The sequence below is a fragment of the Corvus cornix genome, chromosome 2 (assembly GCF_000738735.6).
Source record: "Corvus cornix cornix isolate S_Up_H32 chromosome 2, ASM73873v5, whole genome shotgun sequence".
In the NCBI taxonomy this organism is placed as follows: Eukaryota; Metazoa; Chordata; class Aves; order Passeriformes; family Corvidae; genus Corvus; species Corvus cornix.
In genome coordinates this window covers 19,092,190-19,118,455 of record NC_046333.1, presented here as the reverse complement: position 1 = coordinate 19,118,455, position 26,266 = coordinate 19,092,190, and the positions used below count along the sequence as shown (strand labels likewise).

General features: G+C 38.0%; 1 protein-coding gene across 1 annotated transcript in view; it reads left to right on the top strand.

Moving 5' to 3' along the window:
* PLXDC2 (plexin domain containing 2) overlaps window positions 1-24,968 on the top strand; it is a 262,129-nt gene extending 237,161 nt beyond the window's left edge. Inside the window, exons 13-14 of the mRNA XM_039549163.1 lie at window positions 7,118-7,278; window positions 21,968-24,968. Of these exons, the coding sequence (XP_039405097.1) occupies window positions 7,118-7,278; window positions 21,968-22,084 (278 nt within the window). The 3' untranslated portion in view covers window positions 22,085-24,968. The remainder of the gene's footprint in view (window positions 1-7,117; window positions 7,279-21,967) is intronic.
* Window positions 24,969-26,266: the final 1,298 nt, after the last annotated feature.

Here is a 26,266-nt window from a genome sequence, read left to right as displayed (position 1 = left end):
TAAGATAAGATTGACAGGATATGGCTTTGTTTTATTGGCAGAACTTAGCCCTAGCCACAGGAAATGATCTTCCAGAGGCTTCATCTCATCTGGTGTTAGCCAGGAAGCCACAAACTGTTCTTTTAGGCCTTTCTCCTAGCCAGTGGCAAGCAGTAGGCAAGAGGAAGTAATTAATGTCATGCTAAAAGACATGCCCAAACTGGGATATGTTACTCTATAGGGGTGCCAAACTCTACCAGCTACAGAGAAAAACTCTTTTTTACAGAGAAAAACTCTACCAGCTACAGAGAAAAATCTAAATTGCATACTAAGAATGGGCATCTTGTTCATAGGCACCCAAGGTTTCCTTAAATAAATTCTCTTCAGGGTGTCCTAGCTAATGTGTTTTGTTTCCATTCCTGTCCAGAAACCTGCAAGCCAGGATGCAGACCTTTTCTTCCACTCTTTTCTCATGAAAAAGAGAGGATTTAATCATATTAAGTATTTTATATCACATTAAAGAAGCATGATGTTAAAAAAACAGGTGTAGACGCTTCAACTTATGTCGATGTCTAGCGTACTAGTTTAGTTTCTCTTTGGTTTTCTAAGACAGCTATAAAATGATATATGGTATCCTACTCCTACAGTTGCCATGACTTTGCTGACTTTGTTACACATTTACACTTTGTTGACTTTGTACCAGATCAAAGGGTTAATGTGAAAACCCCATGTAGCTCTAAATGCAGATCTTAAGGAGGGCTACATGTAAAAAACTGGATAAACTTTTAAGAAAAGGCTGCTTTACTTAGTGTTTTATCTTATCATCTGCTCCTTTTGCTGTCACAGTACTATGGCAGTGTGACAGCTGGGGCACACAAAGATCCTGTAATCTTCTGTCTTTTTAACTTCCTATTCTACATGGAGTTAACCCAGTTTTGCAGTTATTAGCCTCCTCCAATCTTCTCTACACTGCTTTGACATTGGTGTGCATCGGTTACTGTAAAGAATGGGTAAAATGAAGGCCAGGTGAAGGAAGGCTAATAATGCTGTACATTTTGCATTGATATTGAAGTACCTGAAGTTGTTCTGTCTCCCAAAGGTGTGGTGGGTACTCTGGTGAGTAACTCTACAAGCATTAGACACAGGATTAAACAGGAACAGCCTGATTTACCTTATTGTCTTGTGTTTGCTTTCAGTAGGATTAAGAGGAGTCAATGGGGTGACACAATTGAAATTCTTATGAATAGCTAACTTTTTGCCCATCTGGATTTGAGTCAGCTACCTTTTCAGGCCAAATGGTGGGGTCCTTCATGGTACAATATTGAGCTTCATGATGCCAACTGTTCGATGCCACTAAGTATTGTAATGGCTTAAATGGTCTCAATCAGCTCAAACTAGAATTAGTACAGATGACAACTGTTGTAGCATTAGGTGATATTTTAGAGCAGAAGAATGAAAGCCCTTAGCTAGCATGTTTAGAGTACTGTCATCCTATAAACAGAGGGATTTGATTGTAATGTGCTCTCATCAATTTACTACGCTAAGCAGTTGATCAATCTTGGAGAGACTTACTGAGTTGCCCTGGGTCCTACAGAAAATTGATAGCAAAGCCAGACACTGAATTCTGATTTTGTGTGTTATAGTTCATAATATTCTCACTCAGAGACCACCTTTCATTTCTTACATGCAATTGGAAATCAATTTTTAAAGCATTAGCTGAGCCATAACTTTATAAATCATCATGAAACCAAGTAAAGCAATGGCTTAACCTCAAAATGTTAACAAATGCTAAGGGATTGAACCCACAAATCAAGAAAATCACATACCATTACTGTGAATAAGTTGAGAACTCCAGAGCATGCTGTTCCTAAAGGAGGTAGAGAGAAAATTTTTATGGGGATTCCCTTGAGTCTCTGGAAAATCCTTCCAACTACACATTCCCTTATCCCCTACCACAGGTCATCAATCATCTTTTCAGGAATCTGCATTATGTACAGGGAAAAAGCTTGAGTTTGAGGAACCACATACCTGCCCCATAAAGCAAGGAGTCTCCAGGTAGATTCACATTCCAGATGTAAATGGAGACCCAGAAGAGGGGGAAAATCTGGTGGCTCTGTTGAGCTTACTGTACCTGTAACCCTGTGTGCTCAGCTGTACTAAACATTATATCCTCCCTCTTGGCAGGAGCCTATTAACTCAAACCCACAGTCACGCAAATAGGAGTGATGCAGTTTCCAGGCTAGAAATGACATATGTAATAGGGCTGGTGAGTGAACTTCATCTGTAGCTGCATGTTAATCCCAGATCATGCAGCAAGAGAAGGTTTCTGCACTTTGGCAGATCAAAAAGTATAAAATTCATTCTTCTGGCAAAAAAAGGGGAGAAAAGAACAAAGTTTAGTACTGAGTTGTCATCTTCAGGCTGATTGCTGCTATTTAAATCATCTATATCCCTGGCTTTGTGTGTCGGTCAGGAGGGTCAAATAAGGTATTTTTTTATCCCTTAATGATTCATGGGCATGTAAGTGAGTTTGCATTGGAGGTTCGACTCCAGTGGTGTTTTTCCAGATGGTCTTTTACCATCTAATCAAAATGCAAGAGTAAAAAGGAGCACCATGGTTTTTGGAGAGAGAAGCAAAATTTTATTTTCCAAGTCTACACAATGAAATTCTACTTTTTTGTCTGTTATTCCCCTTTTGTTTGACTTTATATAAAGGAAATTTTCTAGCCAGGAAGTACCAGAAGTTTGTCTATTTTTCTTCAGTTTTCCTGTAAAATATTTTGTATCTCTGCTCTCACAGACAGAGATAGTAATCTCTGGAAATTAAACTCTTTTCCCTCTCAAATCATATAAGGTGTAAATGTGTGTATCACAATTTTGTTTTCTCATATATAAAACTATCACAGTGGAAACTTTTCATAAACCTTAAATTTAGATAATAAAAAACAATTTATTTCATTATTTTGCAGACCTCAAGGGTTAATATGCAGTTATGAGAAAAATAATGTTGACAATGTATTCTCGATGTGTTTACAAACAGCAAGTAGCAGTTCGTAAACACTAAAAAGCAGTCTCTGTAGACACCTTTGTTCTGTTAAAGTCAGCATCACACTCCCTGTGTGCCATGGCAAGACAAGATTTTCATTACTTGAGTTTTTTTTTTTCCTACTCCAAAAGAAGCTAGCCCAACAGCAACTGGAGACATACTACAGTTATTTTAAATCAAAGATATTATAGTCTTTATGTGTTTATCATGGAAACAATGAGAAAATTTTTATTGTGTTTTCACTTTTATTTTTTAAACAACATTCCAGCAGCAGAACAGTTATTTCATGTTTGGATTATGTGCCTTTATATTAGGAAAAAAGAAGCTACTTGCTCTTTCCATCCAGTCATTCAGCACCTAATGAGAAGCAGACTGACCTTGGAGATATTAACAGGCTCCTTCTGCTTAAAAGTTTTATGCATTTAAGAGTTTGAGAAGGCATTATAAATATAGAGTAACAATTGCTTCTTGAGCATAAGAAAAGGAAAGTTTGGGGAAAGTTCCATTGAGAATAGTCCTTTTGGGAAAGGGTTGGTGATAAAACAAATAGCCTCCCATGGGTTTAGCCTTGCCTGGAACAACAGATGTGCTGTGATAATCTTAGTAAGATTTCTACACCTGAAAAAGTTTCCAAGACCTTGTTTTTTCATCTATTTCCCTTGCTGGCTTTTTAAAAGAACTGACAGTTGATTTTTGCAGCAAAGAGTATTTTCAATGTTGACAGCACTGTTTATTGTCTCTGTGCAAAGAGAGTGAAATCAATTTCTCATGAGTATTTGAGCCCTGGGGTCAATGGACTGAATTTCAATTATGGAAATTACAAGTTACTTAAACTTGTTGTAATTTAAGGAAAGCATTTCTTTTGTTTCATTATTTTTTGCATTTGGCATTCTGCCCACTGCACTGATGTCCACCGAGAGCTCCACCCTCGATTAGCAGAAATCTGGGCAGGCAGTTGACACCTGTGATGTTTCAAAGAGATGATGTTCTAGTTTGCAAAGCTGGATGCTGAAAGCTGAGAAAATATCAGATCAAAAGGGATTAAATTGATGACTTTTTCAGAGTGGTTAGGACCTTTGCTGAAGTCCAGCATTTTTTAATATGCAGAATATGATGTTATGTCTTCAACTATAACATAGTAACAATACAAATTGCTCATTTAGTGCAAATCAGCCTGAAAATGGGTACAAATGACAAAATAGTTTTTGATGCACAAATGTGACATTGAAGTATAGAGTATGAAACTGTAAAAAAGACAATTATGAGACAAACAAGCTATGAATCCTCTACTCCTTTGAGGGAGCAGTTGCTTCTCAGTAGGGTGACTCACAACTAACTCTTCAGCAGTGGGAATAGTCCAGCCAAGAGGATGTACAATCAAGCAGGCCTTTTCTGATGGCCTTTCAATTCCTTAATTTCCATTTGTATGGCAATTTGAAATATATGTACAAGTATTAAATATTGTTGCAGTGCATGAACAGAAACTAAGACTGGTGTTTCTATTCATCTGTTCTCACTCTGAGTATTAATGGCTATGTCAAGTAAAAATTCTACTGTCTGAAAATAAGAGGAGCCTCATTTTGAGCCACCTTTCTTTCCTGTCTCCTCCATGAATTTTGCATCCTTTTTTATTTAGTGCTCTAACTACTAGGAAGTATTTTAATGACCCTTTGGGGGACAATTTTGAAAATTTGAAAATAGAACTTCCAGATTCTAGGTACTATCTCCTTTCCTCTAATTCAATATAAAGTATGGCCTGGGAATTTTCACTGTATGTAGTGTGCTAAAAAAAAATTTAAAATTAATAAAATCAAACAGGGCTGACGCTACTTTTCTGTTTCAAAATCTCCTATACATTTGTGTGAACTAAGCTTCAAGAAAGCAAAGGAAATCCCCTTGTGGGATTTAGTCAGGGAGAAACCTGGTTCTTGGACCTGTTCATGCATAAACTCAAAATTCATGTCCAAAATCATTACAATTAAAACTGAAGTTCCTGTGTGAACATATACTCATGAACTTTTAAAAAGAAAGATACATTCAGGATTAGGCTGTACCTAAGTGGGGATCATGTTTGCAATTTTTTATTAAAATCATTAATGCTTCCCACACCCTAGTTAACTTCCCAGTTTATTGGGATCTTTTTTTTATCCTCTGATTCTGTTACTCAGGTCCTTAGTCCACAAAGTGTCGCTGATGTTGTGGGAAAGAGTAGAGCAGTGCTGTGGGGTTTTGACTGTCTTGAATCAAGACTGAGGAAATATGGACAAAAACAAGGGATATGTACATGAATCCCTTCTTTGCCCCCAAAGATCCATAACTATTCCATGGAGTAATAGTCAGATACATGTCTTGGCTAAGATAATGCATCTTCATTTTCCCTTTCTCCCTATTGTTGCAATTGTGCCATGCAATCTGCTGGGTGACGAGCCATGCAGCCTTCCTTGGTCTGGTGAGAAATGTGCTGCCATACATGGATGCATGAGCTGTAACACTCACTCACATTAACTGCTCCTCTTTTTTGCCCCTCACACAAGGCATTTACCACTACCTGCATCAATATGCCTTTCTTCTATTATTTTCCAATTCTCTATTTTAACATGAGCATGGAGTGTTCTACTCCATTCAGATGAATAGTAAAAGACCATGTACACTTATTGCTATTGTTGTTGTTATTGTTGTTTTTACTATTAATAACAATAATAGTGATTTGTTTGAAGTGATAATCATAACCCAATATCTGTCTTCAGAGAACAAATAAAAGTGAGTCCCTGACCTCAGAGAACATAACACTTTAAGACAACCAAATAGGTCAAAGGGATGGCACAGCAAAAAGGATGATTGCAGATATCAGTGATTTTCATTATAGCCAGCTTGCCAAACAAGCGTGGTAAGAGGAAATTTAAAAGTGGAAATGAAAGAAAATTTCTCCTAAGCAAGACCAGAGACAGGTGTCATATGGAGTAAGGCATGGAAGTGATTAGAAGGATTTCTAGAAAAGCAGAAAGCAGTGGGAATATCAGACTCACAGAGTATGCTGAGTTGGAAGGAACCCACAAAGACCATCAAGTCCAGCTCCTGGCCCCGCACTGAACCATCCCCAAGGGTCACAACATCTTCCCAAGAGCATTGTCCAAATGCCTCTTGAACTCTGTCAGGCCTGGTGCTGTGACCACTGCCCTGGGGTGAAGAACCCTTAGGAGGATAATGGAAGTTTGTGTTCCTCTACTGGTGTTTCTTAAACCTAGGACTTCTGAATGGCTCTTTTGCCTGCTGATGTGGGCAGACCAGTAATTCTTTTATGGAAGAGTATGATGAAGAACAAGCAGTTCTACAGGTATTGGTTGATATATTAAGAAACTTTTCCCCCAAAGCTTACGCTGTTGTTGAAAGACTTTCAGTCACTTATTTGGAAGCACTGCTGACAAGTTGCTTGTGTGACAGAGACAGCCCTCTTTTATCCTGACAGAAGCATAGCATGAGTGGCCTCCTGGTATCAATTTTAGTAAATGGATGGTCTTCTGTAATACTTTGGTATGATGAGTGTTCCATTCAGACCAAGATCAAAATATTGCAGGATCCATCTGTTGCACTTTTGGCTCTCTGATTCAGTTGCAAAGAGTGGTTCCAAACTCTCCTACAAGCTAATGAATGAGGCTTTCAGAATATATTTAATAGCTAGACCTCACAAGGGTTTGTGGCATGTCTCAAATGGAATATTTAAAGAAAAATGCAATGTTAAAAATGTATTCAGTTGGTACTTTTTGTCTGTGAGACAATTGCAATAATTTTATAAAGAAACCAAAGCAAAATTTTTTATGAAAGTAATTAAGATCTTCAGACTGTACATTTTACATCCAAAAGAAAGGATGTTAATATTATTTATTGAAATAAAATCAGTGAAACCTTTGAAAGTCTTTTCATTAAGATTATGAGAGTATCCAGTTGTAGAAAAGAGACATCTAACATCTTTTTCCAACATGGGCTGTAGAAAATGAGGTCTATGTAACACAGAAAAAGCAAATGCTCAGTTGCCATCTGTGCAATGGAATGGGTAAGGCATAAGTTACTGTGCTAAGTGTGCTCTTTGTGCAGCTTCCACAGATGACAGTGCGGCGGAGAAGAAAAGTGGAACACTTCATGCCGGCTTAATTGTTGGCATTCTGGTCCTGGTCCTCATTGTGGCTGCAGCCATCCTCGTGACTGCCTACATGTACCATCATCCGACATCAGCAGCTAGTCTCTTCTTTATAGAGGTAAGACAAGAGTAACATGTTGTGTCACTAGTCCTGTCTCTTGGCTAGGGTATTTGGGGTCTCCAAAATAGCTCTTTCTTAACTAAGTCAGAAAGTATCTTTGTGTTCATACTGTAATCTTTGAAGAAATGTATTACAGCTGGTGATGGGTCAGTAGCTCTGACCGAGGAAGAGGTGACCGGTCTGGAGAGATGGTCCCAAAAGGAATCGCCTTCCCGAGGCCCGGTGTCTTCCCTCAGCTGCTGCCTAGGAGGGCCCTTGCAGAAGCTGTCAGCTCTTTAGTGATTATCAGCTCGTGGTGATTTCAGCTCAGCTCTGCAGGGCAGCCTCCAGGCCAGGCCACACCAGAGACGAGAGGCTCGTGTAGCTGTTCCACACAAGGCAGCTTTATTGTCCATACTCCGGCGAAGGGGAGCCAGGGACGAGCAACTCCGTCTCGCAGGGGCAGAGGGCTGGCTTTATAGGGATACAGGGGATGGATTCCAGGGGGTAAGGGCCAATGGGTTACAAAGGATCTGCATAGGGTCTCCTGAAGGATTCTGGGTGTGACCAAAGAAGTGGTTGTCTTTCCAGGGAGTCCTGCTGGCCGATTGTGCAATCTCCTTATCTCAGCAGACATCCCTCCAGGGCAGGGGCTGGGCATACCCTACAGAAATGGACCTTGTTTTGTTCTTAGCATATTGTTTTGTTCTTAGCGTGTTTATCACTCAGCTCCTTCAACTACCATTGCCATTACTTTTTTGCTTTTAGACAGGACATATATCTAGGAGATATATGTGAGATACCACACCACTTCTCTCTCCTATCCTTCATTTTCCTCACAACAACATTTTTTGTTACCTTTCCTGTGCACTGTCATTTTATTTCAGGACATACAGTTTTTCTATAATTTTCCTGGGGGGGAAGAAAAAGTATTCTTTCTTAATTCTACAGGAGAGCTGATTTATAGTAAGTTTTTGGCTGGAAACTTGTATTAGCTGTTCCTTACATCATTTAAAGGAATCTTTTAACACTTTGTCTCAAAGTGTGGAAAAATTATTTTCACTTGATTGTTAACATCTATCATTTCTTCTGCTCTTTTTATTAGTGTAGAGAGAAACCTAGTCTTTTAGACCATGATTCATCTGACCTATTTGAGACATCCTCTTAAAGATTAGATAAATTGATGTTTTTCTCCCTCAAATACCGATGGCTACCTTAGGTGCAGATACCTACATTGCAGATGCTGACATTTAGTCTGTTCAGCTCCGCTGTAAACGAAAACATGAGAAAGGAAAATTCTCCATAGGCGTTTCAGTCTACAAAAACCCATGAATACCTACACCTCCTTGTGGTTTCTTTTTCAACTCAGCAACATTCCTCTGCCTTGTGATAAGTATACATTTGCTGAACATGAAATAAAGAGGTGGCTGTTCATAAACCCTACTTGTAGTATTCCCTTACTATCAGAGCACAGATACTTACCACTGGACAACAGTGAAGGTGCAAAACCACTGGAAATGTCGCTAGGGACATACCTTAGGGGTTGCTTAGGTAAAAGCCTGGACCAGGAAGATGTAGACATTTATTCTTAGTGACAGCAATGAGAATTGAAGTGAGACATGAACATGAATGGAATGATTCATCTTTAACATCGTATTATAATAAATATTCTTCTTAGATGTAATAGTAGTGACAGAAGTCAAAATGAATTGTTTATCAGTATTCCTGCTCTAGTAATGTAACTGTGTTAGCCATCAGGGAACAGAATCCATATAATAGCACATAGTTTTCTCTCATGTTTATGAAGCATCTCAAGCCAGTTCATTATTGATGTAGACAAACAAAATTCCACTGAAGTCCTTGTATGAAAGAGAAGGTTTTGTCCCTTTCTTTTTTTCACAGATTAAATTTACACAGATTGAATTTCTGTTCTTTCACTCTAGTAAAAGCAAGTTTCTTGCCTGTCATGATGTGATGGAAAAGGCTAAATAAATTGCAACACCACTTTTTAAGAAGAAGAGAAGAATACCAAATTACAATACACTTTTTTTGTTGCTGTTGTTGTTGTTCTAAATGTAGTAAGGGCATGTTAATTTATTTCTTTCATTGATATCATACTCATCATGAAATAGAGGTGCCTTAATCAGTGTTGTTAAACTCATTCCACCGAATTTAATCTTTAGGTGCCATTAATCAATCTATTATTCTATTATTAATCAAAGCTAAAATGTCTTTTAGCAAGAAATGTAGTCATTTAGAATAAGTAAAAAAACATAAGCTTTCTGTATAAAATGAAGGAGAAATCAGTCAAAATAAAATTTATGCAAAACAGGGTATAACCTACATTCTCTATTGGTTACTAGGATAATTGTGGTACTTGTGAAGAATCAGCATTAGCAAGAATTTTTAAAAGTACTAGTCATCAAGGGGTGGCCTTTCCCTGTCAGTTGTACAAACACTGATGTAGTGGGAAAATCACAAGGGAGGGAATAGGGGTTAAATGTATTTCAGAACACTTACACAAATTTCAAAACTTGAAAACCATTTTTGGTATCATAAACCTAGAACAGAACAAGGTAATCCATTCTGGAAATTAAATTGCTTTTAATAAGTTTAATAATTTAATTTTCAAAGAAAAAAGTCATTTGATCAATTAAAAAATAATAAGTAGAATTTATTATTCTTATATTTATCTGATCAATAGGATTTACACATTTCCAATGCAAAGAAGAAAATATCTTCTCAAACTTGCTTTTTTGAAAATTACGTACAAAAGACTAATCAGGCAAAACTGGTACAAATAGGCCAGTGTTACAAGAAATCATTCTTTATTGCATTTGTGCAATTGAAAAATATTTGAGTAAACTGTTACAGATAACATGACAGCCCACATACCACAAGAGACAAGTTGCATTATTTATGGAAAATGAATGAAATATGGATCTGATGTTACCATTCCAGGGAAAGAGCTCAAGAGGCTTGCCATGGGCTTGGTCATGAAATGAGGACAAGCACATAAATATTTCAGAAAATAATACTGTTTTCTATGAGTCTCTTGATTAATAAGCACATTGCACAATTAAAACAAGATGTGACAGATGGACAGGCAGATCCCTCCTGCAGTTGTCTAAAAAATTACAAGTACACTATAGTCTGCCATCAAGTCTTCAAGTCAAATCAAGATCTGCATCAGTTTATCTATCATTAGTAATTAATATAACTCTAAGGCTGGCCAAAAGAAGGAACAGGAACCTGGTGCATTTGTGTTTATTTTTAAAGAAGTTACTTTATGGAGGAATCATATAGACATTAAACATAACATTCATTCAAAACTCTAATATAATTAATAGAGAAACTTCCTTTTGCATCTAAGATAATGTCATGATTTGGTAGGTGAAATGTCATTTTCAATCAGATTTTGTTGGGTTTTTTAGGCTAAGGGCTGTGTAAGGAATTTTTAATTGATTAGTTTTACAATCATGACTGGTTTCTGAATAAAGAACAGTATATTAAACTGACCCTGTATCTGAGGCTTTAAGTCTCTTTCTACCTTGTGTTCTCTGCAGATATCACCTAATATTCACTTACCTCCTCACTCAGGTTCTCACACAGCTCATCTTAAATCCAACTCATGTCATGTAGTGAGCTCTCCCAGATAAGAATAAATACACCCACACTTTGTCTGTGCTGTTTACCCTTGCATTGATAAAAGCAATCTCTTGTGGCACCTCTGAACACCATTAAATGATATCCTGAGTGCACTAGTTGGTTTAAATAAGCAATAAACACAAGCTAAGGAAAATACCATTTATTACAAAAACTCTTGTCTTAGAACATAGTAACATTATTCTATTACTTTTTTACCCTTTAAGTCTGAAGAAAATGCTTCCCTAGGGGGTTTTGTTCATACCTGTTGAGCAGAACATGCATGTGCAGCTCCACCTGGAACAAAGAGTTTGAGAAGTCTTAAATGCCAGTGCTATTCAATTTGCCTATGGTAGTGTTGAATTTTAATACCATCCGAACAGTTCAACATATTTTAAAAAAAGTTCCACTTTTTGTTAAGTGTGTAGAAGATTCAAATCAAATACACTGTTTTCCTGTTACTTCCAGCCTCCACACTGTTCAACGTGTGTTTCATTGTTTAGGTTGGACACTTCTGTGGTGGCCTAAAGTCAGAATAAATTATCAGCTGTTAAACTCAAGGGAGCTTCAGTCAAAGTTCCAATGAATGCAGGCTCTTCCTAAGAGCTAAGAGTAAATATTGACTAAAGATTAGCTTGCAGAGTGACAGAAGAGATGTTGCATGCTTTGGTTTTCTATTTGCTTATCGTTAACCTTGCAGTATTTCCTCTCCATTGAATTTCATTTAGTTGCCAATGGTTTCCTCTCTTTAATCACCTTGAGGAATCCTGTATGTCTTGAGTATATTTTGAGCTGATTTGGACTGATTTTTGTAAAGTAGGATACCTGTCAAATAATGCTCTTCATGACTTTCTCAACAAAGTTTATGTCAGAAATCTAGCTATAACATATATAACTACACACTAGCTATAGCACAATTAAAAAGTGATTGATTTATTTACTAACCTATGTAATATACTTGCATTCAGGATGCGAGGTTTGATGGCCAAGAAGCAAATTACAATGTCCTGAATGTCGTGGATTGCATACCTGTGATACTCCCCATAGCACATGTGATCTAAATGTCTGGTGCTCAATGTAAAGAGGAGTAAAGAAATTCCCAGCTGAGTCAGATGGATTTGCTGAGATTTCAATGAGTTGTGGGAGAAATTGCAGCTTTAGTTTTATATTTTAATTCTTCCTTTCTTTTCCCTCATGTTCTTTCTTTTTCCTATATTTTTAACCTCTAATTATTTACGTATGTGTTTGTACTTGGGCACTGAGAGCAATTAATGTCAAGGGAATATTTAGCAAATTGAAAAACAAGGTATAAGTCCAACTACTTTTTATTCAGTTGTCTTTTGCATGTTTGCATCCAGTTATCTGTGGACAGAAGGGTTGCACATGACACAAGAAGTTTTCACTTGTGTTTTTCTTACCTTCCTTCCTTATATTGTGATCCAAAGTCCTTTTAAGGACTTAAATTTACTTCAGCTGTCATCATAGTGCTCTGCCATTGGAGATCAAAGGCAATATGATCTGGCCACAGCTGAGAGGTGAAACCTGGTGGGATGAGTCCTGTGCCTGGAGTGCCTTGTTGGATGTTTACAGGCTCTTCAGGAGGGATGGGCACGGCAGGAGAGGTGCAGGGGTGGCACTGTATGTAACAGAAGGGGTAGAATGTATGGAGCTCACAGCTGGCAATGGTGCAGTTGAGAGCCTCTGGATAAGAATCAAGGAACAAACAAATAATGCAGATGCCATCGTGGGAGTCTATAGACCTCCTGGCCAGGACAATGATGAATTAATCTTTGAGGAACTAAGGGGCACTTCCAAGTCAACTGACCTTGTCCTTATGGGAGACTTCGGCTTGCCAGAAATTAACTGGGAACACAACACAGCTGTACAACCCGGGCCAGAAGATTCCTAAAAAACTTGGATCACAACGTTACGGAACAGGTCCTAAGGGAGCCAGCTCAGAAAAATGCCCTCCTTGGTCTCCCAGTTGTCAAAAGAGTGGATCTTGTGAGCAAGTGGAGATTGGCAGCCATCTTGTCCACAGTGACCACGAAGCAATCAAGTTTAAAATCTTGTTAAGAGGAGGAAAAGTGCCAAAATCTGAACTCTGCATCTGAGGAGAGCAGACCTCAGACTGCTCAGGGAATTAGTGAGTAAGATCCCCATGGAAAGTATTTTTGCAAGTGCTGGGGTCCATCAGTGCTGGTCACTTTTTTTAATCACCTCCTAAGAGCTGAAGAGCAGGCAATTCCCAAATGTCGAAAGTCAAGCAGACAAGGCAGAAGACCAGCTTGGCTGAACAGGAATCTTCTCTTGGAAATAAGGTAAAAACGAAGGTGTGCTTCCACTTGCCAGTGGAAGCAAGGTCAGGTGACATGGGAAAAACACAGATCTGCTGTTGGCCACTGTAGGAAGAAAATTCATGTGGCCTAACTCAGCTGGAGTTGGAGCCAACCAGAACTGCGGGGGACAATAAACAGAGTTTTCTCAAATATATTAATGGCAACAGGCAGTGTAAAAACAACATTGTCCCATTACAGGATGGGGATGATCTCACAAACCAGGACAGAGACAAGGCAGAGCTGTTTAACACATTCTTTGCCTCTGTCTTCAACAAGGATGACGGACCAAGGGTGCCCTGAGCTGGAGGACCATGACTGCGAGAATGATCAACTCCCAGTCAAACCTGAAATTGTGCAGGATCTGCTTCTCCAGCTGGATCCCTATAAATCTATAAGGCCTAATGGGATTCATCCAGGAATCATCAAAGAGCCGGATGATGTCATCACAGGACCTCTCTCGATGATTTTTGAGCAGTCTTGGGAATCCAGAGAAGTCCCAGCTGACTGGAAGCTGGTGTACGCTCTCTGAACTTTCAAGAAGGGCAAGAAGGAGGACCCTGTAAACTACAGGCCTGTCAGTCTCACTTCACTGCCTGATAAAGTTACAGAGGAGATTATTCTGGGAGGTTTTGAAAAACACCTGAAAGACAACACAGTCACTGGTCACAGCCAGCATGGCTTCATGAGAGGAAAGTTCTGCTTATCAAAACTGATTTATGACAAGGTAACCCAACTGGTTGATCAAGGGAAGCCACTTGATGCGATGTTTCTGGATTTCAGTAAAGCTTTCCATGCTGTCTCTCACAGTGTCCTTCTGCACAAGATGTCCAGCTCACATGTGGATAAACACATCATGTGGGGGGTGAGCAACTGGCTCATGGGTTGGGCACAAAGGGTTACAGTGAATGGGGTGACATCAGACTGGAGGCCTGTCACTAGTGGGGTTCCACAGGGCTCCAGCCTCGGCCCTCTGCTCTTCAACAGCTTCATCAATGACTGGGACCCAGGACTGGAAGGGACACTAAGCAAGTTCACAGATGATACAAAATTGGCAGGAGCTGTTGACTCCCTTGAAGGCGGGGAGGCCCTGCAGAGAGACCTCAACAAATCAGAGGGCTGGGAAATCACCAAACATATGAAGTTAAACAAGGGAAATTGCTGGATTCTACACCTGGAATGGGGCAACCCTGGATGTACAGGCAGACTGGGGAATGAGAGGCTGGAGAGCAGTGCCAGGGAAAGGGACCTGGGGGTCCTGGTCCATGGCAGGTTGAACATGAGCCAGCAGTGCCCTGGCAGCCAGGAGGGCCAAGCGTGTCCTGGGGGGCATCAGGCACAGCATCACCAGCCGGGCAAGGGAGGGATTGTCCTGCTCTGCTCTGCACTGGGGTGGCCTCACCTCGAGTGCTGGGGGCAGCTTTGGGTGCCACAATATAAAAAAGATATTAAACTATTAGAGAGTGTCCAAAGGAGGGCCACAAGGATGGTGGCTGAGGTCACTTGGTCTGTTCAGCCTGGAGGAGACTGAGGAGAGATGTCTGGAGCCTACAACTTCCTCATGAGGGGAAGAGGAGGGTCAGGCACTGATCTCTTTTCTGTGGTGACCAGTGACAGGACCTGAGGGAATGGCATGAGATTGTGCCAGGAGACATTTAGGTTGGAAAAGGTTCTTCACCCAGAGGGTGGTTGAGCACTGGAACAGCTGCCCAGAGAAGTGGTCACAGCACCAAGCCTGACAGAGCTCAAGGAGAATTTGGACAATACTCACAGGCACATGGCGTGAATCCTGGGGATGGTCCTGTGCAGAGCCAGGAGTTGGACTCAATGGTCCTTGTGGGTCCCTTCCAACTCAGCAGATTCCGCGATTCTGTGATATGAACGTAAGGAGTGAGACATTGGGATGTCTCTTACCAGATGGACACAATGATACCATTGCCAATCATGATTACAGGAGGCTTGACAACAGCTGAATAAATTTTACTTTAGCAATTCTCTGGAAGTAAGGGATTTTAAGGAGTCTAAACTGACATTGCAATTAGGACTTCTTAACCTCAGGCAAAAATGCCTTTCTTTTGTACTCAGCTTATAGGTACAAAACTTATTAACATATGTGGACTCTGAAGCTGTAAGAACATGAGTGAATTCAGAGCTTACGTATTAGCATCTGTGTATGTATTAATAGTAGTTAATATGTCTCACACTGAAGAGCAGTGTGGGTGTTTGTGGTTAAAAAATACCACTCTTTTGAGTTGAGGTCCTATTTTGAAGGTCACAGCTTTTGCCTTCATGTTCACACCCTCATTGGAGGTATTCTAGAGCTTTAGTTTGCTGGTTCATCTGCTTAGAAACATACATGTACTCTTAAACACACACATCACACACATGCACGTACCTATGTCTTTTTTAGTTGTTTGTTTTACTTCATCTTGGATGTTTAAGATGGATAATTTCTGGAATCTGTTTAAATGGCCACACAGAGAGTTGAACTGGTGCTATTGAGCCAGGGAGTGACCTTCCGGAAAAAGACAGGGAGGGAGGAAGAAACAAACAGCTGCAGATCTTCAGCAAATAAATAATAGTGTGTGATGAGAGCCTGAAGGATGCGCCTTGACTCCTCTTGATTTAACTTAAATTTTATCTTTGCTAGTAAATTAAATAAGGCTGGGACTGTTTTTGTAACATAAAGACCAACCAGCATGAAAGGATCTGCATTCCTGTCATTTAACTCTGCCTCACTTAAAGCTGACAGTATGTACACTATAAACATGAACTGAGGATGATTTCTGAATACTGAGCCCTAGCTGGGGTGGTCTGAGAAAGCACTAATTATTGGGGGTTTTTTAATTATGAGTTGTATAGGGGATTGTATTTTGGTATGTGGAAACATTCACTGGCACACATATCTAGCAGTAGATTTTCTTCAGATTTTGACCTTCTGCTCATCCCCTGTCTGCTTAGGGGAAGGAAATAATACTAGAAAATAATTTAAAATGCTGGAGACAGTTCTTGGTGTTTTAGAGCTCAGGAAATTATTGGACATTTCTGGCTCGCCATTACACTTCTCTGTTTATAACAGCACATCACAAATAAGAGCCAGATTTAACATCCAGCCATGTTTTCCATGCACCATTTCCAGGTTTCTGCATTAATGTCAGAAATGCAGTGTATGTCTTCAAACAAATGAGAAATAACTAGGAGACAGATTTAAAAAAAAAGGGTTTTTTTAAAAATAATTCTATCCTCAGCTGTCTAAGACAGCTGATGGAGGTCACACAGCTCTGTTCTTTTCTTCTGGGATATGGCCCATTGTTTTTTACAGGGGATTATGCTTTTAGTTTGAAATAGGCTTCATATGGTCATCAATTAGTTTTTGTCTGGAAGTTCAGGCTGAATTGCATTTCATGGAGATGATGATTAAAAAGAAGAGAACAGGTATCATTTTTCTCTTCTTTCAAAGTCCTGCAGTGTCCTGGCATTTGGAGTATTGTCATTGATCTCACTGTCATTGCCTAGTCCTGATAGTAAAGTTATTTTTTCCAAAGCTTATCCAGCTTAGCAGGAACCAGCAGTTCAGCAAGTGAAACCTAAATCGACCACAAGGGAGAAGCACTAAAATAAATAATCAACACTGACAATAAAAGTCAAAGGTGTAGAGGAAGGAGGCATTCTGTTTCTCGTCCTTCAGCAGCCAGCTCCTCAGATGAACATAAGACTGCAGAAATAGTTATAAAAAGATGTTTTAAATCTCAAAAAGATACTTTAAGCAAGTGCTTCTATTGAAAAGAAAAATAAATGTAGCCAGTAAATGATTCTAATGAATCTTAAGTCAGAAGCAATCCTTATTTGAGAACAGTTTCTTCAAAATAAGAGTTTAATATGATGTCAGGCAATTGATCTTTTCTTATTCCTGGAAATATACATCAGAAGTATAGTTTCAGATATTTGTAGCCTCTTCCACTTCTGACTGTGATTTGCCAAATAAATTGGGTGCTTCTAGAAGAGATTAAAACTGATGCACAAGTTTCAGGTAACTTTGAGCACAAAAATACATGTAATGGACAAGGTAATTGGTAACAGAAAGATCTTCACATCTCACAAGAAACCAAAGGCCTGACAACCAAGGTAGGTTAACAAGTACTTAGACTAATGGGTCTTGAATAGTATCAGATTAACATTTAGTCATTTAGTCATTTAGTAAGACCTTACTATATGTTGTTTTGTTCCCTTTTTCTTAATCTCTTTTAGTAAGTCATAATAGCTTTTCTGAAGTTTTGACAATAAATCCAGAATTTGGATAGCTCCATATTTGCATATTTCCGTATCATCAGAGTTAAACAGGCCTTCTTGACAAAGTGTGATTAAAGAGTACAGCTTTTAAATAGATTTAAATGTGTTTATACCCCTGAATTAGACAAAGAAATTGGCATCAGTGGAAATGTAAGATGCAGCCCTTCATTAGAGACAGTGAACCAGTCCTCTGGAAGTTTGAAAGATTGAAATATAGAAAAAAAATCGATACAGAAGACAAAGTTGTGTCGGAGCATTCAGTCTAAAATATGCTCAATAACTTCAGCTTTTGTGTAGTTTAGTGGGAAATCAAGTTTACAAGGGCGCTCTGGAGAGTCAACACTTGGAAAGATTGACCTTCTCATGCTAAGTCAAGTATTTATACTCATGTAAATTCAGTTTGAAAAAAGAGTGTGCACATGTCTTGATGAAACCCACTGTTCAAGTTTACTGCTGAATGGGAATGAAGAGCTGATCAATGCACAAGCACTATGGGATTTTATGCTGTTTGAAATATACAAAGAAACTTTTGATAGTGTTTCAGAAATCTTTCAGAACAAAATGTGTGTGGCAGGGTTGAGGAAATGACAGAGGGGCAGATATTTCATTACTGTTTCCCTTCACTGCTCTTCTGACATTGCAGATCTGTACAGAATTGTTCTCATTCCATTTTTGTGTACTCAGGGAAGGACAGAATAAGGATGGGACAGGGATAATAGAGGCTAGGATGTAAGAATATCAAATATGTAATACCTGTTGCCAAGTTCCTTCTGTCCTTTACTGGTAGAAACTTGTCTTCATGCAGATGTGTGAAAGGAAATGTAAAAGCTTATAATTGCTGCAGCTAAAAAAATATACATTATTAAAATTGCTTTTGATGAATTACCATCTCAGATGAAAACTGTTAAGTGGCATAAATTTTAGAGATTGTGATAATGTCAGCATCAAAAACTCTCAGGAGCAGGGCATCAGTCTTCAGATACCAGTATTTCAACACAACTTTATACAACTGTCCATCCTCCTGTAACTGATCTTGTGGTATTGGTTACTGTTCAGCAGGAAATAAGATGGTCTACAGCTAGCAACCTTAAAAAAATCATAGACTATAACAGTGGAAACCATGTTCAGATCATAACAACTGAGTTTTATTTAGACTATATTCAATTAACTGCACTCAGAGATCTATCAAACCTTTTTTTTAACATGTCTAAAGGAGATAATATGATTTTCATGGATAAAGGAGGCCCTCTAAGGCTCAAAATTCCCTCTTGTTGAAAGATGACAAAAGAAGAAACTGGTCAAAAAGAAGAAAACACTTGGAGACCTTTCCATGCAACAAGAGTGGGCAGTCACCCCAGTTTCTACTCTTTAGTTTTAATAGGTGGAATCCCCTCTGTTTTTCCCTCAGAAGTAAGGCAAATGGTATAAATTCTGCCTCTACTGCAAGATGGATGTAAATATATTTATTTTAGTCTTTGTATTGCTGCAGGAAGTCAAACATTCTGCACAGCCACCAGCTATGGTATAGAGAGACATAATGTAGGAAACAAAAAATGTAGACCTCATTTTCCATGAATTGTCCAACTGCTAGATTTTTTTTTTCCTTTTATCTTACTGATCTTCAATAGGAACTAACTTTTTTAATGTGTATCATAAATTATTTTCCTGCATCTCAACATGTTTTTTCTGCATCCTGGTCATGTAGGGTCTCAAGTGCTTTTCTCTTAATTTCATTGCTTAAAATAGTGAACTCAAGGAAGCTTCAGTCCCATGAAAAAAATGCTAGTCCTGTTTGCCTGCTTTGTAATACACTGAAGGGAAGCAGGAGTTAGAATTCTCCAGTCACAGATCAGAGGATTTCCTTTAAGTATTCTAATTCCAGAGGAAGAAATATATTTATTCCTGCTAAAATTGGGAATTAATTAATTAAATACCCAGTTTGCTTTCTTCCAGTTTGTTTTGGGTTTGGTGGGGATTTTTGATGTATTTTGTTGGCTGGTCTGTTTGGGAGTAGGGGTTTTTTCTGTTTTCTCATTAGTCTTCACAGAGAACAAAGAGGAAGAACGCATTAGGTATTTCCTGAGCTGCTTCAGTAACTGAAGGAACTTTGTAGCTCTCAATATCTATCAAGTTACTTTTGTTTTATTCAATTAAAGGTGAAATATTTTTACAGCTTTCAAGGGGTTACGTAAGGCAATGAATTGCTGGTTTGTCAGTGCTCTCTTTTAAAACTGTCAACCTCTCGCATGCACATAAAGAAGCTGAAATTAAAACATCACTATAAAGGGAAAATCTCACCTCAGACATGACAAGATACCACAGAAATCTGTAACTGCAATATCAGGAAATGACCTTCAAGTCTATTGCTTTATTTCTGGAAAAACAGCTCATATTTATGTCATATGGCTTTGTATCATTAAAACTGATACACATCTGTTCCATAGCTAATTACCTGGAAAGGCCAATTAAAAAGAGTAGCACAAAATGGCATATTTAGTATCTACCAGCAGTGTAGCAAGGAAGCATTAACTAATCATAGGTACATCTTAAAATTAAATTAGGGAGCACCTTAGTATATTAAAACCCAGCTCATCCTTACATGTCGCCATTTAACACTGTTTTTAGTTATTTTTTTCCTGCTAGTTCTCCTTTGGTTTTTTGTTTTCCCTTTTCATTAGATACCTCTCCATCAAATTCCATTCTCATTTGTACCAGTGTAAATCTGAAATAAATCCCTTACGTTTAATTGCATTATTCTTGATTTACTTTAGTGAGCCTGAGAACAGAATATGACCCTTTTTCTTTAGCAGTTACCAAACTGTCCTTCTTAATTTTGAAAACACACAAAATCAAGCTTGGGTAGAAAAAAGTTTGAATAGACTAAGTTTTCTTGTTAGGGAGAGACATCCATTAAAGAAGAGAGTGTTCTGCCTTCCTACTCTGTAGGAAGGTGCTGCACTGAAAGGCCTGGGATTTTAAATTACCTGCCAAACAGAATTTAACTCTGAATGCCTCAAAAGTAACCTGATCCTGCCGCAGGAGGAAAAAGAAGCAGTTGCTTTTATGTGGTATCTTCCCAACAATGATCACTTAGGAAGACTTTGTGCTGTACCCGCAGTCAGCTGGGTGGTTTGTTGGGAACAAGATTCAGTGGCACCCCAGATTTCTTTGGTGACTCCTGCCCAACAGTACCATGAGTCCCAGCAAAACATCATGGCTGTGGCTGTGCTATGGTCACCAACACCACCCCTCAGCAGCATGAAGTATCCTTTGTGATTGAAAGGAAGTAAAAATGGGGTATTATGGGAACAGAAAATCAAATGCAGTGTTTATATTCAGAAGAAACATCATAAAGAAAAATTATTTTGCTTTTGAGCTGTCAATGAAAATACAGGCTGTAACTCATTTTCATTGATTCTCCTCTCATTTTCCTGAAAAGTTTCTATATAAGTTGCTGTACCTTCTAGCCCTCCTTCCAAGCAGATTGCAACTCTTGTCAGTAAAGAAAAATAAATCAGTGTATTTGGCAGATAAAATTTTCAATAGGGAATAATCTTTTTTAGGAAAGCTTTTTCTTCTCACTGACTCTAGGAAGGAGTTACCCTAGTTTTCTGAAAGCTATTCCCTTTGATATTATCTCAGAGTAGTCACCCAAAATCTGAGCCTTATCTGACATTCATTTGCTTGAAAATACAGATTGTTTAAAGCACTTTTCATCCCTAGAGATATCATAATAATACAGGAATTGTTTTATCTGGCCTAGAATATAACTGTTTATTTTCTCTGTTTATTAGCAGCTCTTAAAGCAGGCACCCAAGATCCTAGTGGAAATTGGTTACGACTTCTTAAGGCTCTTGTACCCAAAGCTCTTAAGAGTTTAAATAAAAATGTTGCTTCTATCTGAACCATCAAAATAAACTACTCAAGTAGAAATTATGGCACTTGAAATAGAAGGTCATTATTTTGAGAGTCCTGCATAAGCATGACAGAATTTTATCCTAAATAATTTTTTTAATTAAAGTTTCTGTCAACTCTGCCACATATTTTCCCATGGCATAGAGTATGTTACCAAATTCCTACGCAGAACTAGGAAGGAAGAGCATTGGACAGATTGGTTAGTGGATCATCAGGTCTTTATTTGACAAATCTGATAATCAACCATTTTAGACAGGAGCTATTTCATCCTCTTCATTGCTAAGAGTAGTGGTCATTATTTATGTCTTTGAGAACACTCATCACTTACAAATTTAAAAGAGGGATTAATTCCTCTGATTTTTGCTGCTGCTGAACTGTGCTTTTCTATTCCTGTAACAACTACAGGGAGTGGGGTATAGTATGAGAGGTCAAAATTGCAGGATATTGTTAGATCTTTTTATTAACAATTTATTGTAGTACCCTTCATATTCTAAAAGTTTATTTTGTTATTACTGTTGTAGCGACGTCCAAGCAGATGGCCAGCAATGAAATTCAGAAGAGGATCTGGACATCCTGCCTATGCTGAGGTGGAACCAGTCGGAGAAAAGGAAGGGTTCATCGTATCAGAGCAGTGCTAAAATTTCTGGGACAGAACACCAGTACTGGCCTACAGGTGTAAGACATTTATTTTTCCTCTCTTTAAAGAAAAGGAGCCCTAAGCTGCTGTAGCCTGATAGAAAGAAGATTCTGGATAAACTTTGTCCAAGAAGAAAAACTATCTAAGATACCAGATTACTACTGCACAGTAGTTTTTGTTAGTGGACTGAGACACAATGGTTCATGCAGAACACTTGTCAGTGGACACCTACAGTGTCAGAACTATGGCACAAGTGCCATGTTATTTGCTTTAGGTATGGGGATGCACAGTAATCAGAAATATAATAAAGCTTTGGTGCGCAAGGGTATCGCCCTTTGGTTCAAGTCTTCTCTGTTATCTCAAAGACTGAGGGAAAAATCTGTACCATGTCAGTGCAAAGGGCACTGATCAGTGTTCACAGGTGATTGAGAAAAGTATCTGAAGACAGGTAAAGAAGAAAAAAAGGATTTTTCCAACATTTATATAGGCAGATGTGAAATACACACACTTTTCAATTCTAAATTAACCTACTGACCTAACTGAGTAAGTCACAACATAAATGCTTTCCAGGAGTAATACAATGTTTCTTGTACATTGCTGATTACTAGCCTGCTAAACAACACATGATACACAGATTGGTAAGAACTGAAGACAACAGAGAATTTTCACGATGGTGAAATTATTTCATGGGAGTTCACAATGACGTTGGGCTGATTTTCAGTTTCAATGTTCTCTAAGAAATTAATTATCAGGTTTGTTTTAAGGTGTATCTTTCATTTCTCAGCAGTAGGTTGAAGTAAAGGCAACAGATCCTGTTAGCTGCCAGAGAGCTTATGGACCATTTCTTAGGCAATGGGGTAAGAAAAAAAAGATTTAAAATAAATGGATTTCTATTCTTTGCCATTTCATTGTGAGTCCTTACTGAGAAGCACCATAGACTTCAATGCACCCCTTCCAGAGATTCAGATTCAAGTGTTATTGAACCCTGCTGATTCATACAGTGGTTTCGTTTAATGCACATAGTAGTTGCATAAATATATATATAAATATATTTTTTTTTATAGCTAACACAAGGCGGGTTCTTGTGACTGTTAAGACAGCATTTTTGTCATCCAGACAAAGGAAATCAATTGCATTACTGCATATTTCCACTGAGTTGTAAAATAATCCTTAATATTAGAATATTTTTATGTTGTGTAGGGAAGGTGGTTCATGTAGTTGCAGTGCCATAAACTTTCTGCCTATTGGAACCATTCTTTCTGTAAAATCGACCCTTTCCCTCCCTGCATAGGGAAAGACAACACTATAAATTCACACCATCAAAAACAGTTACTCCTTTCAGGGAAGGGGTTAATAAACAAGGAAACCCAGAGCTTCCCTGAGGAGTGGAAACCTAAATGCTTTGATGATCTGGGCCTGACCTATTGAAATGTAAAATTCAGGTACTGCATGTACATTTCATGGCAGTCATCGACTATCAATTTTTTTACATACTGTGCAAGGCACTTGAATGATTTTAAAGTGAGCTATACAACATTTGTGGTTTTGGATTTTGAGCAATTTTAAAAAGTTGTAGATACCACCTTAATAGTACAGTTACTTATATTTCTTGTTGATGCTTGTATGGCCTAAATTTGATTACTTAATGCTGATAAAAAGAAGAGAGCAAACGATTTTTGTTACTTTGTTCAGTAAATACTACAATAATGTATTTTCTGTATTCTTTTATTTTGGGTAACACACTTTTATTTTCATCTGGTTTAAATCAGCTAGCATGAGATTGAGACTGTTCAAAAACTACCTGGTATTACTCTGAAGGTACTAACAAACACATTGTCTTGAAGCCTGGTGAAAAACCTGCAGCAAGTAGTCATTTCAATTTGTGTGGGTCGGCTGAGCCCTTTTTCTAATAGGCTGGGGTTAAATTGCGGGCTGTTAATTCTGATAGCAATAACCAAATGTATGCACATATATATGGTGACACTCATTTTTATTAAATAAAAAGGTATCAGTGCACATCGTTTAGGAATGTATTTGGTGTGCAATAATTATCCTCAGTGTTTCTGGGAATCCTGGAAGTCATCAGCTAGGGTTCATTGGCCAAAAGAAGCAATTGTAGAGCTTCTGGAATACTGTTTGAAATAATTTTTATTTCAGAGCACATCTTTTCAAGTTATACTAAGAAATTTACAAAAATCTACATAGTACTGCAATAAGTTCAAGGGATATTTCATGTAAGTAAAGAAGATTTATATTATTATGAATTTACAGGTCTGCTCTTCATCTGATTCACTCATATTTTTCCCAGGTATGTAATACATGTCACACAATGGAGCTGACAGAGTATTTGTAATAAGACATAAGACAAATATGACAACAATTTTAAAATCTGGTATTTTGATTACTTTTGGTTTAAGGCCCTCTTTCACAGCTGAAGGATGTTTGTTAGTATTTGCAGACTAACTTACATGTTATACTTCTTCACAAAACAATAGCAATTTTTTTTTCATTCTTTGTCCACTTCACATACTTTGGTGGGAGATTTCACTGGTCTGCGGGGAGCATCATAGTATAGTTCTTCAGATTTTTACCATGATGTTATATGCATTGGATTATAACATGAGGAGTTGCTGGGTTTACTTAATAAGATTGATAGGCATATGCTTATGTCTGATAAGGACTGCTATCTGAAGAGAAAACCTCCTGCGTACTAATGGATGTATAGTGTCTCATTAGTGTCTGCTTTGATATATTCTGTGGTATGTTCTATTTATCCCAGTAGGCAAAAGTTAATTAAGTAATCGGTTGCTGTTTTGTAATTCCATCTGGTTTTCTAATTTTTTTAATAATTAAAATTGCCACATTAAAAATTATACAAACATTAATCTAGAGGTGTGATAAAATACTGATATTAACTGAGAATCCTGATCTTATATTTTTATAAAGCAGCAGGTTAAATTGATTCAGACCAAAGAAATTTCATGTAACCCTCTCTCAGAAATCCAGCTGAAATGTTAGTCAACAATTCATAAATTTCCATCCAAGTGTCTGAAACAGTGGCTTCACTAGCATTCCCAGTGGTCCTTCATTTGAATCTAACTCAGAAAAATGCTTGCTCACAGTCATGTATCCCAACAGTTATTTTAACTCTTAAACTTTCCTATAAATGTATGTATCTAATACTATTTAATTATTGCAAGATCTCTCACATTTTTTTCTCATTATTTTCCATTTTAGCATTAACTGTTCCATAATGCCTAACATTCAGTGCTCTGCTTCAGCTCATCCTATTCCACAAAGAAATAGGAAAATTTGAACTCTCAGGACTCAAAGCACATTACTAAGTAGCTTTTAAATCTCATTAAGATGAAACACTAAATCAGATATTTATATGTGTGTGATATATATATATGTATATCACACACAGAAAATGTTGAAAAAAACCCCTAGCATTTCCAAAATTGTATTCATATACTAAGAAATTGTGGAATTGCTGAAGAAGTAGAATTTCATTCCCATGTGCTTAATTATAATAACGTGATCTTATGTAATTGCTTTCTCTGTTTCTCAGTGCTTCCTATGGTGTACTGGAGTAAGAAAAGACAGATTCTTCACAAGAAACAGCTGTTCCATATTTTTTCTCCTCCTTGCTCAAATTTTGTTGCACTTTATTGCATACCATCCATAGCCTATTCAGAAGACTTTGTTTCTCATGGACTTTTCTTCCTTACCCATCAGCATTATACTTGAGGGATGTATATACCTTGATTTATTTCTGCTCTGAGCATTCCTGTGAAGGGAGTCAATTTTCCAGAGATCACCATCTGAAACAGTTCTTTTTCTTATAATTGCCCTTCTCATTCTCTACAGCTTCTGCTGCAAATGATATAGATGTCTTGAAAGTAACAACCTACTTCAATGCAACATTATAATTTAGCTTCAGATCAAGCTCATCTTTACAACTAATACGTGTGCTGGAATTCTGGGAGAAAAGATAATACATCACTGTATTTTACAAAATTTTGGAAGCCAAATTAAATTTTCACAAGCTGAACAGAATATTTGACTTTGCAAACCACCATTTTTCTTGGTCACCAGAGTTCAAACCATAAAAACTCACTACACGAATACCTGAGACATCTGAGTAGTCAAGCCATTAGTTTGCCATCCAAATGTGGAAGCA